Source organism: Anguilla rostrata, chromosome 9, assembly GCF_018555375.3.
Source record: "Anguilla rostrata isolate EN2019 chromosome 9, ASM1855537v3, whole genome shotgun sequence".
NCBI lineage: Eukaryota > Metazoa > Chordata > Actinopteri > Anguilliformes > Anguillidae > Anguilla > Anguilla rostrata.
Window position 1 is genome coordinate 29,446,563 of NC_057941.1, and position 16,935 is coordinate 29,463,497.

Here is a 16,935-nt window from a genome sequence, read left to right on the forward strand (position 1 = left end):
CAAGGAAGGTGTTAGCAAACACTCCACCCAGACTCCAGAGAATGTGTTTTAACACTGAAATGAGAACTGTGAGTTAAATTAAATCATTTATGTCAGTCAGGTCAAAAATAATTGGGCAGTTTCTGATGCACATGCCTCTGCAGAAGATACATCTCTAAAATGGAGCCATGCAATCACACAGAAGAGGTCTTTCTTTAACCATATTCTTTAACCATTCTCTAAGAAGAGAGGTTAGTTGTCTGTTTACAATGGAATTCTGTTTAATGGTTCTAAACAAGGGCTACATGGCGAAGTTTATCAAGATACACGAAAAGGGTAGAGGGTCAAGTTTTATATTTTCTTTTTCTTTTTTACCAGGCGGTTTCCTCCCACAGTCCAAAGACATGCAGGTAGGCTCATTGGAGACTCTAAATTGCCCATAGGTATGAGTGTGTGAGTGAATGGTGAGTGAGCTGACACCGTTTTGACATGCAGAAGGCAAAGTGAGCCTAGATGGGTTTAATGCTGATTGTCTGAACGTGTTTTCTTGCCTGTGGTAGATGAAAACATCCAGCGTCAGAAGGGGTAAAGATTTGGTAAAACAATTGCGATTAGATATTGAATAAGTCGCCTATTTCAAATGTTAAACGGAAGATCTGTTAAGGCATGCGCACTGCTTTTTCTTTTCACGCTAGTGGGCAGACATCTGCGAAGTCGTATCGCCTGCAGTACTCGCTTGACTTCCGCGTCTTGCTTGTTGACAAGGAAGTTAGAAGTCTTAACACGGAGGCACTGCAATGGTGAGATAATTTACTCAGTTCATAAATTTAATTCATCCTTAAACATCGCTTTTGTCTAAGGACCATTCTGTGTCAATACCTAAATATCACTCGTATACATCTTCTTATTAATGTTAACACAAAGCGTATTAGATCTTTATAATGCATTGTTTCACAGTTAGATGTATTAAAAAAATATTGTCTGTTGCCGGTTGCTCCTAGAAGCAATTGCATGGAATATAGTTGTAAAGCATGCATGGCGCCGTACTGGTGGCTGGCTATTGTTTTACCGATGAATGTGCCGTAGTTCGCTTACTAGCAGTAGGTTCACAGCGTAGTTAATCGGCGAGCAAGGTGACACGTAGTAACCTGCTCGTTAACTAGGAGTGCCTGGAAACTGCTTACAAACGTGTTCACGGTTAACGTTAACAAATTCGTTTCTGTTCTCCTGCGGTTGTGTTTATTTGTTCAGACTAGTCGCGGTTGTGTTTATTTGTTCAGACTAGTCGCGGTTGTGTTTATTTGTTCAGATTAGTAGGGGTTGCTATTAAGATTACTGATGGGATGGAGGAAGCTTTTAATTTGTGCCGTCTGCAGGTAGTCAACACTAGTTGCGGGTTGATGGCTCACACGATGAGCTGCAGGTTAGTGAACCCACTTCCTAGGGGTTTTGAGATAAGTTCTGCATCTGATTGCTTTTTAAAAGCGGTCCGTCTGGCGCGTGACCTGTCCGTTTATCATTCTTTGATGTTTTTCAGGCGAGAGGACCAAAGAAGCACCTCAAGCGCGTGGCAGCGCCGAAGCACTGGATGCTGGATAAATTGACCGGGATTTTCGTAAGTCACAAACGGTGGTAAAACATGTCTTTTTGTCAATCAGTGCTAGTTTAGTCCAATTTATGTACAAATCAAATTTTGCATGTAGTCATTAAGCTGGTGATCTTAACAGCAGTCAGATGCTGATATTATATTTCTCCAAGTTTTTTAAAGAGATAATTCACTTTCTGGGATATTATAGAAAGGAAAGACGGTAGCCCGCACTCTTAATGAACAGATATAGATTATGAATGTCTACACAACAAAATCATTTTCATTTTTATTCCTATTTGGACAAAGCGAAGAACTTCAAGACACTGAGGACTTAGGCCGGAACATGTCTGTTTCTGTCCAAATAGGAATAAAAATGAAAATGATTTTGTTGCGTAGACATTCATTAAGAGTGTGGGCTCCCGTCTTTCCTTTCTACGATTATTTATGAGAAGCCAACGCACCATTCAGTCGTTATATAGCCTAGTCTTTGAGGCATGGGTTGGTAATTCTTTCTTTCTGGGATATTTAAAAAAATGTTATTTTATTATTTTTGGCTTTAGTGTATATTTTTATTGTGACAGTTTTTGAGCGTTGAAGAATGTTTTAGGTACTTAAGTTTCTGATGATGAGCCAGCTTTACATTGGCTGGTATAGGGGCAATTCAGATGTTTCTGATCTAAAAACACAAAATACAATTTGAATAACTCCAAAGCGAAGACTTTTTGTAGACTCTCATAGTCGGCTGTGGACAGTGTCCACACACACGGGGATGATGAAGCTTAGTGCACACCATCCGCGTGGTGCCCCCTGCTTTTGGAGCCCACACTGTGCCTTTTTTCCCCAGGCCCCCCGCCCGTCCACGGGCCCACACAAGCTGCGCGAGTGCCTTCCCCTCATTATCTTCCTGCGGAACAGGCTGAAGTACGCTCTGACTGGAGACGAGGTCAAGAAGATCTGCATGCAGAGGTTCATCAAGGTCGACGGGAAGGTCCGCACCGACATCACCTACCCCACGGGCTTCATGGGTGAGGCCCGGCGAGACACTCTTGAGTTTTCCCAGAATTCCAAGCATCATCTGTCGACCTCAACCATCCTTGCGCTATGCGCATTTCATGCAGATTCTTGTGGGGACATGGTTTCGCTGAAATGTTAGATATTAGCTAAGTAGTCGCATGGTCACTGGGCGACCTTTGTGAGTTATCTTGCTTCTCTACCAACAACAGCTTTGTGGAAGAAGTGGAAACTCCACACCTCAGGATACACAATGGACATTATTTGGGTGCATTATCTGTGCAGCTGAGTGTGTGACGTTTGTGATCCAAGATCAGGTGTCTGCGGTTAATTTGATGCAGTCTCTGATGGCTCTAAGGTTTTATGATTGCACCTCTCAACTTAACTGCTACTGCTATTGACAAGTGGATGCATACAGCAGTGTTTCAAAAATGCATAGTCTTTTACTTTTAAGATACTTTTTTTGTTCCTTCAGAAGCTCAAACTGCACCCCAGTGAGCGCAAATTATCAAGGGAGGTGTCGCTTGTACGTAATTGTTCATTCATGGACACACAAGCTGTTTTGGCTTGTCGAGTGGATGAAAGGCTCACATCACTTGCCGCACTGCAGGACCCATCTTTAGCTGTCTGTCTCACTGCCTGTGCTGAACGTGCTGGCAGGAGACCCAGAATCTGCTGTCATTAACTCTCCAGGCAGGGGGTGCCAGACTAAGTGTAAATGAGTTTTAGTATAAACTCCCACCAGCTCACGAACAGTGCTGGGATTGGATTGCACTGGGCTGCCTTGTTAGGTGTTGTTTTGTTGAAAGTACTCCATTGTCTTTGCATATGGGGCTTTGTTATTTCTGATTTGTGTGAAGTTCTTAAGAAAAAGTTGTGGTTTCATAAATGTTCTAGTTTTAGTACAGAATTGGTTTTATTAATATTCTGATTTGAGTAAAGAGTGGGTTTAATTAATGTTCTGGTTTGAGTAAAGATTGGGTTTATTTCATTCTCTGGTTTGAGTTAACAGTGTGTTCAATTAATGCTCTGGCTTGAGTAAACAGTGGGATTAATTAATGCTCAGGTTTGAGTAAAGAATGGGTTTAATTAATACTTTTGTTTGAGTAAAGACGGGGTTTAATTAATGCTCTAGTTTCAGTAAAGTGGGTTTAATTAATGCTCTGATCTGAGTAATGCACTAGTTTGAGTAACGCTCTGTGCACTTTGGTTCCAGACGTGATCAGCATTGAGAAAACCGGAGAGCACTTCCGGTTGATCTATGACGTCAAGGGCCGCTTCACTGTCCACCGTATCACAGCAGAGGAAGCCAAAGTGAGGATGGGTAGCAGGGTTCATGGGGTCACAGCTGAACGAGATCGTTTTTAATGTTATGTTTACATTGAATTACATTATGTATAAGTATCATTATGTATCAGTATCAGTACTTCATGTATTCATGTGTCAGTCAGAGTGACTTACAATGCTTTAGAACATGCATTTATGCAAATGATTTATATGTGTAATTATCCCAGGCCTGAATTACAACATTCACAAAGCAGGCAGCATATGTGTAACATGACAAAAACACCAAACCAAATTAGCTATGCAAAACAAAAAAGTCTGCAGGGAAAATGGGAAAGCTTTCAGGGGCCCTGTTACTGGATAGGGCCCAAGAGAGGACAGCAGTGTGTGTGTGTGTGAGGGAGTGAGTGTGAGAACAATGCCCCCCACCCCCCGGTTCTCTGTCACAACCCCCCACAACCAATAAACAGAATGTTATTCTGCTTATTCATGTTAAATCAGGGCTCTAAAAACATGTTTTCCAAGGAGCACATGCTCCTAAGTTGAGTAATTTGTGAGCACAGTAATACATGCCAATTAGTACAGTAAATGTGCGCCTAAATTATTTCTCCAGTTACCACATGTCGGTTTTCAGGCGCAAATGCTCCTAAATGGGAGCGCTGTATTTTTCTGATCTGCTTGCAGTATAAGCTCTGCAAGGTAAGGAAGCTCATCATCGGCACAAAGGGGGTTCCGCACCTGGTGACGCACGACGCTCGCACCATCCGCTACCCCGACCCCCTCGTCAAGGTTAACGACACCGTCCGCATCGACCTGGACAGCGGCAAGATCACGGAGTTCATCAAGTTTGACACGGGTGAGCGAAAATACTCCACGATCGCTGCCACGGCAACGGGCCGTTTTCACTGGGTTTAAAGCCTGGGTTTTCATATAATGCTATTTAACTTGTGATGGGGGTCCCCTGAATGCTTTTCAGCCTGGGTGGGGGGGTCCCTGGATCAGAAAAGTTTTGGAAAGCCCCTGGTTTAAAGTAACATCATTTATATAGTTCTGTATTTAACGTTGCTTTGTTCACCACTCCTGCTGATCCCGCCTGTTCTTCTCTCTGTGAGATTGCACAGCTTGAGGTGATTTCTTTCATGTTCCTCTGATTTCTGGCCTGCCAGGAGTCCTTCAGTAACCTTTCTAACACGCCCACACACCCCGTTACAAGGCCTCATGTGATACTGTTCTGCTTCATTAATCATTTCTGTATGTCGCTCTGGATACGAGCATCTGCTTAGTGATTGTGATGTCATGTAGTGATCAAGTGATTGTCAGTCAGTGCGATGTCATGAATGAATTTTCACAAGCGAGCTTTGGTTTTGGAGACACATTATTTCATGCTCCTCCTGTGACTGTAAGCTGCCATCCATTCAGGCGCTCTGCCATAACGAGCCTAAACCCCCGTGGTAAATCGCCATCCGGCAGGTGACCTCCGACCTCTTCACCCCTGTGAGTGTGGCACCTCTCATATGCGTGTGATCTGCAGGTAACCTGTGCATGGTGACCGGTGGTGCTAACTTGGGGCGGATCGGCGTGATCACCAACAGGGAGAAGCACCCTGGCTCCTTCGACGTGGTGCATGTCAAGGACAGCACTGGAAACAGCTTTGCGACCAGACTGTCCAACATCTTCGTCATTGGCAAGGTGAGCCAAACCACAGAGCAGAGGAGAGGGGGAGTGTGCGTATAGTACACCCGGAGAGTGTGGGTAGAGTACTGGTCTGGAGGACATAGTTATAGTACAGGTGGAGGGCGTGTAGGTATAGTACAGGGGTGATAGGGTGTAGGTATCGTACAGGTAGAGAGAGTGTAGGTGCAGTGCTGGGGTCAGAGAATGTAGGTATAGAACAGGGGTGAGAGTGTTGGTAGTAGGTGTACTCTTGGCTGAGAAGGTAGGTGTAGATGAGCTTGTGAAGTGGATGGAGACCTACTTTTTTAAAATTTGAAATTGAAACATAGGGGAAAGATGAGGACATTAAAACTGGAAGTTTAAGTTCTTAGATTGAAAGCCAGACAGAATGGGTGTATAGTGAGTTCAGACTTGATGGGTATGAGTGATTTAACGCTGACTCCCCACCCCCCCCACAGGGGAACAAGCCGTGGGTGTCCCTGCCGCGCGGGAAGGGCATCCGGCTCACCATTGCTGAGGAGAGGGACAAGAGACTGGCCGCCAAGCAGGGGAGCAGCTGAGCCCCACACCACTGACGTCAAATAAAACTCTATTTATCCCCAGCACGCGCGACTCTGGAGCCTTATTCAATGAGATGGGGAGGTCTGAGCTGGAATGGAGGTCAAAGCTCTGTGTCGCCACAAAGTGGAACTGGTTCAGTCCTAGTGTCACCTGTCAGAAGGAGAGTCCTGATTGGATAATGCCTGATGGGTCTGACCTATTGAGGGAGGCCTCTGCTTACGTCTGTGCTCCTGTAGCCTTTGCTCGTATTAACATCTGGCTGGGGTTGTACTGGAGATTGAATATCACCTCTATATTGTGATCTCTCCTCTGAGACCCATGTAAGGCAGTTTCAGGAGGAACTCCTTCAGATTATGTGGAAATTGAAGTGGCTCTGAATCACTAGAGCCAGAATTCCACAAGAATTGTGGCCGGTGCCCAAACTGTTTCAGTGGTGCTTTATTTCTCCTGTATCTCCACCCTTTTACCCATTTTTTAGAACTGGAAATCCTTCCATATGTTTGTGTGTGCGTGTGTGCATGTGTATGTGTGTGGATTGTAGTCATTTTGTGTACACATTTATGGGTGAGTGTACTGTCTAGTGTGGGTGTGTGTGTATGTATGTGTGTGTGTGTGTGTGTCGTACCTGGGTTCTTGCCATCAGGATCCCAAGTACCGCCCACAAACACCAATACACACACTACTGAACATAGACAAGCATGTCTACACCCTCCAGTGTGTGTGTTGTGTGTGTGTGTGTGTGTGTGTACATTCATATCGGTGTTCGTAGTGTAATGTGTGTGTGTCTGTGTGGTGTGTCTATACATATACATATGGGTCTGGCATGTGTATGTGATGTACTTTTTATTCCTGAGGCCATATGGTTCCTGCTGAGGCCTGGTCACAGCCTGGTCTTCCTGCGGGCAGGGCAGCAATAACACACCCTGCAGGACCCCACCGCCTGAGACGCCCTGCAGCCTGCTATTTCAGGAAGCGCGAGCATGTGGACCACGCACTGATTAGGCAGTGACTACCTGTGTAATATTCCTGCTAGTGGAAACCATGTATGTGTGTGGGTTTGGGAATGTGCTCGTGGGTGTATGTTTGCTTGTGACTTTGTGTGCGTGTTACACACTTGATTCCCTCGGGTTTTGGAGCCGTGACTAAGAAGCCAAGTGTCTCCCTCCCACTGACAGGCTGTGGCGGTTTGAGTGTTACACTCCTGCAGATCAGTCATAGCCAGTGTGTTGCAATACCTTTGTGACAGGGCCACACAACTCTGGTCCTGCAGAGCAAGTGTGTGCGTTGGTTTTTGTTCCAACCGATTACCTTAGTCTTAATTTTCTGTCAACTCCATAAACTACACTGGTTCACTGCAGTACTTTAGCACAGTACAATCATTGGGATGCAGTTGCATTCTGTGGCTGTAGCTGGTTAGATATGATTATGATTGGGAGAATTAAAAGCAAAAATTGGCTCAAAATCCAGAAATGGGTTGGCCCTTGTGCACCCCTGCCTTAAGGGGTTTGATAACTATGGTGTCAAATGTGACAAGCAAACACTCTACTCCACAACATCTGATGTTTTACGTCATTACTTATAGACCAGGATATCACAGGTTAAATATCTCACTCAAAGTCAATTTTGGAGTAGTGACTGGTGATCATATCGCATTTCTCTTAGGCTGTTGGGAAAGATTGCTGATCTAGCGAGCCATGAACACTTTGGGCTTACAAACGGGAAGATCTCTGATTTCTGTTCTTCTTTCATATTTTACTTTGAAGAAAACTTTCGATGAGGGGTGTGGCCCACAGTCCATCCCTCCCTCAGTGGGAGCTTCCCCGTATTCTGTATCCGGAAGGCTACCAAAATGACCGCATTGTATCTCATTGCTGTCCAATCTCGAGCCTGGAGCGCTGTATGTTGACTTTGCAAACTGCTTATTGGGGAAAATAATGATAAAAAGCACACCAAGATGGACTATTGATATATATAATCTATTTGGGTTAAACATATTTTAGTACTTTTTTCATGAAATATTTTTCGTACAGCGTTTGCATTACACCAGTTGGCCAGAACGTTCGGTCTTCGAGTCATTACAGTAACGCAGTCCGTGCGCTGTGGTCATTGGGAGATTTATGCGCGCTCTCTAAACACAAGCTGACTAGCGTAGATCTGAACCATACCATTGGAGGTATCCGTTTTGGATGAATGCGCTGTTCTTAGGAACTGGACATGCAATTCTGATGGAAATAAACGCAAGAAACCAGATTCCACAACTATACTGTGGCTGTAAACTGGCTGCCTGCACTCGCGTCAGATGAGAGGACTTGGGGAGCGTTTGAGGACAAGCACAAAATGCCATTTTGTAAAAGGATAATTGTCCCTAAAGATGTCTGTAAAGCTGACACGAAGAGGCAGCGAGTTATCTTCTCGGATCTGGTGGATGTGTGTGAATTTGCTCTGTGCTCCGTTCTCCGACAGCTTTCGGATTTATCCAGGCAGTCTGTCGGTATCCTGGAGGAGCTGGAAGGGGAACTTGCATCGGTGTGTCTTCGGTCCAGAACGTTGGAGAGCAAAGTTGTCAGTCTGCAAAAACACCTTTCGGTTCTGGTCACCAAGCGGCCACCACTGAGTAAGTTCTTTCAAAAACTATGTCAACAGAAGCCTCTCCGCGACTCAACTGTGTGGTGCATTTTCCGTGTACATAACTGTATAATTAATAGCCATTTATGGTCTTTATGTGTATGAAAGCGTCTGATGAATATAAATCTCACGAATACATAGTCAGATTATGTGCTATATAGGGCCAGATATCGATATGGAAGATGACATTTCTAGGCCTACCCAAAATAAATCGGGGTATTAATAACATTTTCCGTGTTTGAGTGTATCATTCATTCAGTGTTTGCACAAAATCTCCCAACCCCAACATGTAATTTAAGTGCTTTATTATTTTAAAAGTACTACATTTTTGGTTCAGCGCCTCCAAAAAGTTTGAAAAAGCTGCTATTTCAATGATTAAACAAAACATTACTTTTTGCTCAATCGGCGCGTGCGAGCTGAAAATACGCATTCTTCTATGTCACATAGCCCGAACAAGTCTCGCAATGCGCATCTTGCTTTCAACCTCTGTGAACAAACAGAACCTCATAGGTAACAGTTTGAAGGATATAGATTGTCTCTATGACATAATTGTTATTTATTGTTTACGAGATATTTTATGACTTTTTGAGAGAGTCAAAACATTACGCATTACGCATGTTATTTGATACTGATGGTTTCAAGAAGGCTACTGAATTAAGCTTAATAGTTAAATGTATTTGTACGCCAATTATTTAACAGTTATTTGATTTTCTAGACACAGAAAAGTGTCCTGCGCAAACGTTGGCGGAGACGCCTCGCAGCTGCGCTTGGGTTTTTTCGCCCCCTCTTTAGCAATCATGTTAACGCCACGATTTTTATTATAGGAACGATGCTACAAATAAATGAAATCGAATGTTCATCGGTCTGTTTACTGTTTGTCAACCAGCTTCTTAGGTCAAAGTTTAAGAAGTCCAGGTGACGCTCCAAACTAAATCTAACAGGGCGCCCTCTGTTGTTCTGTTTGTCTCCTGTTTTTCCTGTATTATATTACCTTTTTTAATACATTTAATTTTTGTCAACCCTTAGGGGCTCGTTATGGAGGGAGTCTCTGTTCATGTACAGTAGAATGCGGATTTGTGTACGGCTTTTCTCTGTTCATTGTTCAGAGTTCTAGGAATGTCTGACCAATTGTTCTTAGATTTGAAGGTTTGCCCATGCCAGGGCAGGTTAGGAAGCCACTGTGATGTCACTGGCCGTGCAACATGATATTGTTTAATTCCCTTGCTAGGACACACCACTTTAGTTAGTTTGGGAAACCATAAGAAATACTGGACCATAGGCCTTTCTATTTTTCCATGTGTCTTTAGATAGGTATTTTGTCCATGTATTTTTTGTGTGTGTGTGGGGATATTGGAACAGCAGTACTGTTCCTGCATTTGACGCATGAAGCATGAATGCTATGTGACTGTTAATATGTATGTCTCCTGACTGTTGCATGGAGTAAATACGCCATACTCAGATGCTATCTGTGCAGCAGTTGGCAGGGGTACTTTGAAGGTGGATACAGTATATGGTAATGTCCCCAAAGCTTTGCAGAGCAGATATGATGTGCATAGTAGGGTGTAATATTAACAGGGTTCTTTAATACTCCAAGCTGATGGTAGTTAGGATTAGTTGCTGTCTTCTTTGCTGATCCTAACTATCATTGCCATGGAGACTGTGTACCACGGCAGCACAGGGAAGTGGGCGGAAGCAGTGTGTTTGAGCACATGCCAATGTCTGTATGTGTGAGTGTGCGATTGTGTGTGTGTGTATGTGTGTGGGATGCCAAAGTAAATAAATCAATATGTTTCCGCAAAGTTGCAGAAATAAATTGCTTCATTTTACCTGCTGAATAGTTTACACAGCTGATGCAGGTACAGTGCATCCAAATAACTAGAGGGAGGAACCTGCTATCTGAAACCCTACATCCCCAATGTGACACTACGGCTGGTTATGGAACACCCTTTGGGATTCCTGGCCACGCTTGGGAAAGGCACGTATTGGCCATGCGGAGATCACTACACTCAGATACCCCACTAGGATTAGCCAGAGGTTCTGATTGTGCTCCAGAGAACTGGGGGTCAATGATGTTGAGCATAGAGCAATTTCCCAAAATGGTTTTCTCAGTATGAAATCTAATCTTCCCCTAATATGATTGACTTAATAGTCATTCCCTCTCCACTTCACCTGGTATGTGGTGATTTTTTTTCCGTCGAAAATGTGTCAGCAAGGTGAGTTGTGTCAGCAAGGTGAGTTTTCCAATTGGTAATAGTTGAGGTATTCTCTTCTCTTCACCGTACACTGCATTGAGATCCTAAAAGGGGCTGCATGAATATCATCCATTGTAATGTTTTTTTCTGTTGGGTTTCCTAGCTTCTCTCCCAGAAATTAATTTGCGACAATTTTGGGTCATTGCACAGTATAGTGAAATGCTGTGTTATTGGGACTGTGTGCTTAAAGGTCAAAAGACCTGCTGTCCCTATGTTGGAGATAATTGTCTTTTTTTTACTGTTCACCTGTTTCCCTTATTTTTCATCCAGCATACAGGTTGGTGTATATATAACTTCAGTGGTTGTATACTTGGATGACACATGAAGGGAGCCGAACAAGTTTTATCAGGTCAAATGACTGACTGGACACAATCTATCAGAATTTTTAAAGATGCAAACGTTTATTTCAGGTTTGTGTGTGTGGGTACGGTCGTGGTCGGTCGATCCTACGATTTCATTTAGTCGTTTTAATTTATCTATTCTGCGCGTTACCTCAGCGGGCAGTGTTATGTGTCAGAGTCGTGAGCGAGCTGATCTGTCACCATGGAGATGTGCCAGCGGTGGGAAGAGTGCCATAGGTGTGTGGGCACGAGGCCTGGGGTCTGCTGGCACCGCTCTGCCTCCTCCTGCAAGAACAGAATGCCAGCTCTGTGAGTGACCGCTCTCTTGCTCTTCCGGCCCGATGCTGCCGCGAGATATTTCAAAACTCCGCGGCAGCGTCAAACGTTCTTGAAGGATAAAACTGTTTCACTCAAATGCACATCAGGTATAATAGTAAAAAAATAGTTAATGGTGTAATTTTGAGTATACCTGACCTCATACACCTGGCTATTTAATCTTGTTATGTTTGATTTGCAAATTGTTCATGCATTGGCAATTGAGTGTAATTAGTTGCAGTTCTGTTAAGCCTTTCAAAGACTTCATTAAAAGTGTGCATTGACCAGTCGGTCCAAAGGTATTTTAGACAGAGGGACAGTCTTTGTCAAGACTAAAACAATAAAACCTGTGAGAGAAAGAGTTGTGGGGAGGACAGATGCTAGAGGTGTGCAAGATTGTCAATGGATTCCAAGATCAACAATCTTATCAAATTACACCAGAGCCACAATTGTTTATTGTGCCAGAAACCACCATTGGACAAATTTAAGTCCTAGGACAAGATGGTGGGAATATCATAAGGTGCACAACTATAGGCAACAATGGAATTATACATAAACATGCAGTTGAAAACCCTTACTGTGTCTATTGTATTTTCTCAACTAACTTTCTGAGCTGCTTACAGAAGCACAAGATTCTGTTGAGGGGCAAATCCAGAGTAGCCTTTTTATCATCCAGGATACTGTGAGCTCCTATTGTAGTGCACGCATATTTTAACTGCTTAAGGTAAAGCAGCAAATGTCAATGGTGTTCCTCCCACCCTTTTCACCTTTCCAACTCTGTTGAGGAATTTATCTTGGTATTGGAGAATGTTTCTATTGGATCTTTACAGGCTGCTTCTCTTCAGTACACTAAAGCAGTGGTTCAATATAGCACAATATGAACGTGGAAATTTTATTCTTCGTTGCATGCATAGCTATTTCTGGCATAACGTGGTTTCAGAGAGTAAATAATCCTTCTAAAACATAAAATGCAGCCAATTAAGAAAAAATTAACAGCTTGTTAAATTTCTGGGATTGCAATTATGGTTGGAACAAAAACCAGCATACACAGGGGCCTCCAGGTCCGACTTTCACTGCACTAAAGGGTCCAGTGATAATATCAGTCCCAAAGCCTGCCAAGCATAGATCCCACACTTCAGACATTTCTAACTTGTCTTCCAACATTGTTTGGCCAACATACTTTTGTGATGTGCATGAAAATGTGTGGCTAGACATAGAAGATAATAAACTATAATCAAGAATCAGTAGACTTTTGTAAGATTCAGGTTTCATCAATCAATCAATCAATCAATCAATCATATTTTATTTATATAGTGCATTTTACAATGGATTTTCATAATACACTTCATGGTATACCCTGACCTAAACCTCCACAGAGCAAACCAAAGGTAACAGGGGCAAGAAAATACTCTGTCAAAGACCTGGGTCCAATACATAAACTATTAATTTTCATTTAAAATATTTGTTGTGTATTTCATTTATTTCCAAAAAACCAGGGAAGACCAATTTATTTTGAGATATTTGGTAAATTATTACGCAGCCGTGGCCGGAGACATTATGTTTTCGGGCTGTCCTCCGTCCGTCCCGATTCTCGTGAACACGATATCTCAGGAACGCCTTGAGGGAATTTCTTCAAATTTGGCACAAACGTCCACTTGGACTCAAGGATGAACTGATTAGATTTTGGTGGTGGTCAAAGGTCAAGGTCACTGTGACCTCACAAATCACGTTTTTGGCCATAACTCAAGAATTCATACACTAATTATGACAAAGTCTCACACAAATGTCTAGTAGGATAAAATGATGAAGTGACGACATTTTATATTCAAACTGGCGACTGGTTGGCGGAGGCATACAACCACGAGGTGGTATGTCTAGTTTATCTTGAACTAAGATATTTGCACATCACAATCAACCATTTGTGAAGGCTATAGATCATAGGTGGCCAACCCTGCTCCTTGAGAGCCACAGGGTTAGTTGACCAACAGAGAGCCAATCAGAGATAAAATAAATTTGGTGAGATGAATAAGCTGTGTAATTAGTTGCTTAAATTGATCATATACATTTTAAGTAACAGTTACACCAGCTGACTCAGTGGCTGTCCAATATCAGGGCTGACCACCTCTGCTATTTATTCTTCCACTGTATGTGTTTGTAGTTTTGAGAAAAGGATGCCATTTTGTAAATGCAATTGTTCTGCGAAGGGTGACAGTTTTATGTCTTGTGTCAGTTATTGTCATGATTAAGAGAATTGTTTTTTAAAAAAACTTGAGGAAACAAGTGAGGAAACCATAAACGATATCTTTCAGAATACATCTTACATGTTTTATTTTTAAAGGCCAATATTCCAATGGGTTAAAAATAAGTCAGTTTCATTATTTAGTAATCGGTGGTGCAATGATCCCTTTTTTCTGTTGCCACACAATATCTTTGTTTTTCTCAATAATTCCCACTGTATCTGAATTTTAACTGTAGTTTGAGTTGTATGCAGTTTGCGGTAATGCCATTAGAGGGCAGAGTAGGACAGGCCATGATTTAGCAAGCACTGTTCTTTGCTGTGAGCTAAGTACACTTCACGCGAATGACTTCTTTATGTAGATTCACATGAGCTCCTAATGGAAAAAACATACTATGCCAATCCCACTGTGGTTTAGTAATTCTGGATTAATAATTGTTATGGGTTTGAATCTTTGCTGTGGCTCTGCTTATGTATCATTGGGCAAGGGACTTCACCTGGCTGAATGTGTTTTTTAGATAGGCATTAGATGTCTAAATAGGTTATGTGTAAAATGTGAGATGTATAACTGAAGGCCAATAGGAGCCTGTGAGATATATAACTGACTCTGAGCTATTAAGTCTGCTAAGCTAATTTAAACAGATGATTAGTCTCTCAGGGTTGTAAATCCAAGGGTCGGCAGCTGGTAGACTGTGGTAGACTGCAGTGAGTATGATGGGGTAGATGCTGTAATGCAGTGAATGGACTGCACGTGTCACCCCGGTGTTCTGCGTTCGGTGGTGATGAACAGTGCGGAGGAGCTGGTGGGTGGGGGGTCACTAACCTCTTTGAAATATAACTGTGGATGAAGTGTGGACACGTGTTTGTGTGTGCATGTGTGTGTATTTTTCCAGTCATGCCTATGCCTATGTGTGTGTGTGCGTGTGTGTATGCTTGTGCATATATGTGTGTGTGTGCGTGTGTGTATGCTTGTGCATATATGTTTGTGTGTATGTGTGTGTGTGTGTGTGTGAGCCTGCCTGTCTGTGTGTGTATGAATCGCCCAGCACAGGTGGGGGTTGGCTGCCTGTAAGCAGTAGAGTGGGGGGGGGGGGGGTTAATCCTTCTCAGCAGGAAGCCCCACAGGTGGGGGGAAATGATGAGTTTGTTTCCCACTTAGAGTATTACGCAATCAAACAAGACTCATGTCGGGACGGGGGCAAAATGAGCCAGATTTCTCACCTGGGATGGGTTCTTCTTAAACAGAAATGAGATGGGCGTCTCTATTTATAACCTACATCTCCCCATCCCATCTGAAGCCCCTCCACCCCCACTCTTTATTGAGCTCTCTGGATGAGGTGAGTATTTTAGCTTGATCCAAGCATCCTGGCACAAGTATTCCATCAGAATCATCTTCTAAATACCCCAGATCAACCTGACTTCCTACTTCCTAAAAACACCTAATCTAATTCTGTCTCTTAGTCTGAGGATACTTACACCAAGTTTACCTATACCCACAATGCACTGCTTCCCCCAGGAATTCCGTCTGATGAGTGCAGTATAATGTAGTTATGTAATCCTGTGGTGAATGTGTGTTTCTGTGGGGGGGATGTGCTACAGAACAAATAAAAGATAAAAGCTCCCATGAACAGAGTAGATTTATGGAACGTGGGTGGTTTAAAGGTACTTGGGTAATCTGTGTGGAGGGTGACCAGTGTGTGACCACTGGAGGGGCTATAAATCAGGGTCTGGGTGGGCCGTAATCTGGGTCTGTGTGCTACTCCACGGGAGTGCATGTGATTAAACCACCGCTAATTAGCATAATCCCACCCACCAGATGTCTCTTGCTCTTAAATCTGTAAAGCGGGTCGATGCCTCCTAGAGGTCCAATCTGCCCCCACTGTCGGGAACCCGTAACCCACCGCGATCAGCTCTTACGCGTTCTCTTCCTCCTCCAAGCAGCATCTGCAGGGGCAGGGAGCGCCTTCCAGAATGTACTGTACCCCTGGAGGTAAGAAGTTAGGATGCACAGCTGGAATTTCGGAATGACGGGGATGAGAATTTAAAGGCTTGCTCGTAACCATGGACACATGATTGCGAGCATGCGTGCGAGTGTGCAAGCGTGTCTGCCATACTGTAAGTGCTGGCTCCCATGGTCCTTTTCTTCAAGCCCTGTGTGTGTGTGAATGGGGCTGACGTGCACGTTTTGAATCAGGGTGTGACAGTAGGTCACTAGCTCAGGATATGTCTGTAACCATTCCTACATTTCTTGATAAGATTACTGTTTTCTGGCTTGTAGTGACATACAAAAATAATAGTTTCCGTTTATCTTATTGTGCTGATTTTGTTTGTGTACTGTAGTTCGGTGTCTGCAGATGGATCGGTTAAATCCCCATATCTCTCCTTGGACAAGTACCTGCTTATCTTCCATGTACAGTGCTCTCTTCAATTATATTCAATATAAGTTCAGTTAGTGAAATGTCATGTTTGTGGAATGTTGCCTTTAGGCAACTACATCATACACCTTGGAGTATGTAATGGGGTAAGATATTACATGTTTACAAAAGGTACAAAAAAGTGCCTAAAAAGGTACAAACTCTTGTCACTGGGGTGATACGCTATAGGTACATAAAATTGTAGTCCTAGCCAGCAATACATTATTCATTTGTACCTATTTTGCTTGTTAAAGGTAGTTATTATTACCCAAATAGAACATTGCTGTACTTTCAGAGTATATTTGTGAAATGTGTTTAAACATATGTCCACTATACCTTTATTTATGAGAGTACTGACACTGAGTAAATGTGCATGTGTTTAATAACTGCATAAATTAATTGAATTCTTTGTCTTATCTCTGTGGATGGAATTTAAGAACATCTAGTGGAAATGCTGTTACTCTAGGGGCATATAGTAATTAAAAATAAATAATCTAATACATATTAACAGTATTGGTGTGGCACATTTCATACATCAAATGGCAACACAAAGTGCTTCACAACAGTGTTCCCATGGGACTGAGCTTTTGCTGTCGATACTGTCGGGATCAGTTTGTTATTAATTTTTCATTCTTGTCAATTTAAAAAATAGGTA

General features: G+C 42.9%; 2 protein-coding genes across 6 annotated transcripts in view; both read left to right on the top strand.

The window, feature by feature from the left end:
* The first annotated feature begins 468 nt into the window (after window positions 1–468).
* On the top strand, window positions 469–6,141 carry LOC135262364 (small ribosomal subunit protein eS4). Of its 5 annotated transcripts, none has more exons than XM_064349410.1 (9): window positions 548–564; window positions 675–779; window positions 1,356–1,406; window positions 1,524–1,594; window positions 2,412–2,592; window positions 3,795–3,892; window positions 4,547–4,718; window positions 5,394–5,551; window positions 5,995–6,141. In XM_064349410.1, exons 4-9 carry the CDS (start codon window positions 1,568–1,570, stop codon window positions 6,094–6,096), a joined length of 738 nt encoding a protein of 245 aa, XP_064205480.1. In that variant the 5' UTR covers window positions 548–564; window positions 675–779; window positions 1,356–1,406; window positions 1,524–1,567; the 3' UTR covers window positions 6,097–6,141. The 5 variants fall into 5 exon arrangements, with proteins under 5 accessions (XP_064205476.1, XP_064205480.1, XP_064205478.1 ...); XM_064349408.1 differs by having other exon boundaries at window positions 549–564; window positions 1,356–1,402; window positions 1,517–1,594; XM_064349406.1 differs by lacking the exon at window positions 1,356–1,406 and having other exon boundaries at window positions 469–564; window positions 1,517–1,594.
* Window positions 6,142–6,291: 150 nt separating this feature from the next.
* The window catches only part of LOC135262333 (NHS-like protein 2), a 36,288-nt gene continuing 25,644 nt past the window's right edge, over window positions 6,292–16,935 (top strand). Inside the window, exon 1 of the mRNA XM_064349316.1 lies at window positions 6,292–8,711. Within this exon, the coding sequence (XP_064205386.1) occupies window positions 8,435–8,711 (277 nt within the window). The 5' untranslated portion in view covers window positions 6,292–8,434. The remainder of the gene's footprint in view (window positions 8,712–16,935) is intronic.

What these genes read in the sequence shown, in the direction of transcription:
- LOC135262364 (XM_064349406.1), top strand. An exon ending in ATAAATTGACCGGGATTTTC is followed by an intron (nt 1,595 to 2,411) that starts GTAAGTCACAAA and finishes TTTTTTCCCCAG; the next exon opens with GCCCCCCGCCCGTCCACGGG. An exon ending in CTACCCCACGGGCTTCATGG is followed by an intron (nt 2,593 to 3,794) that starts GTGAGGCCCGGC and finishes CTTTGGTTCCAG; the next exon opens with ACGTGATCAGCATTGAGAAA.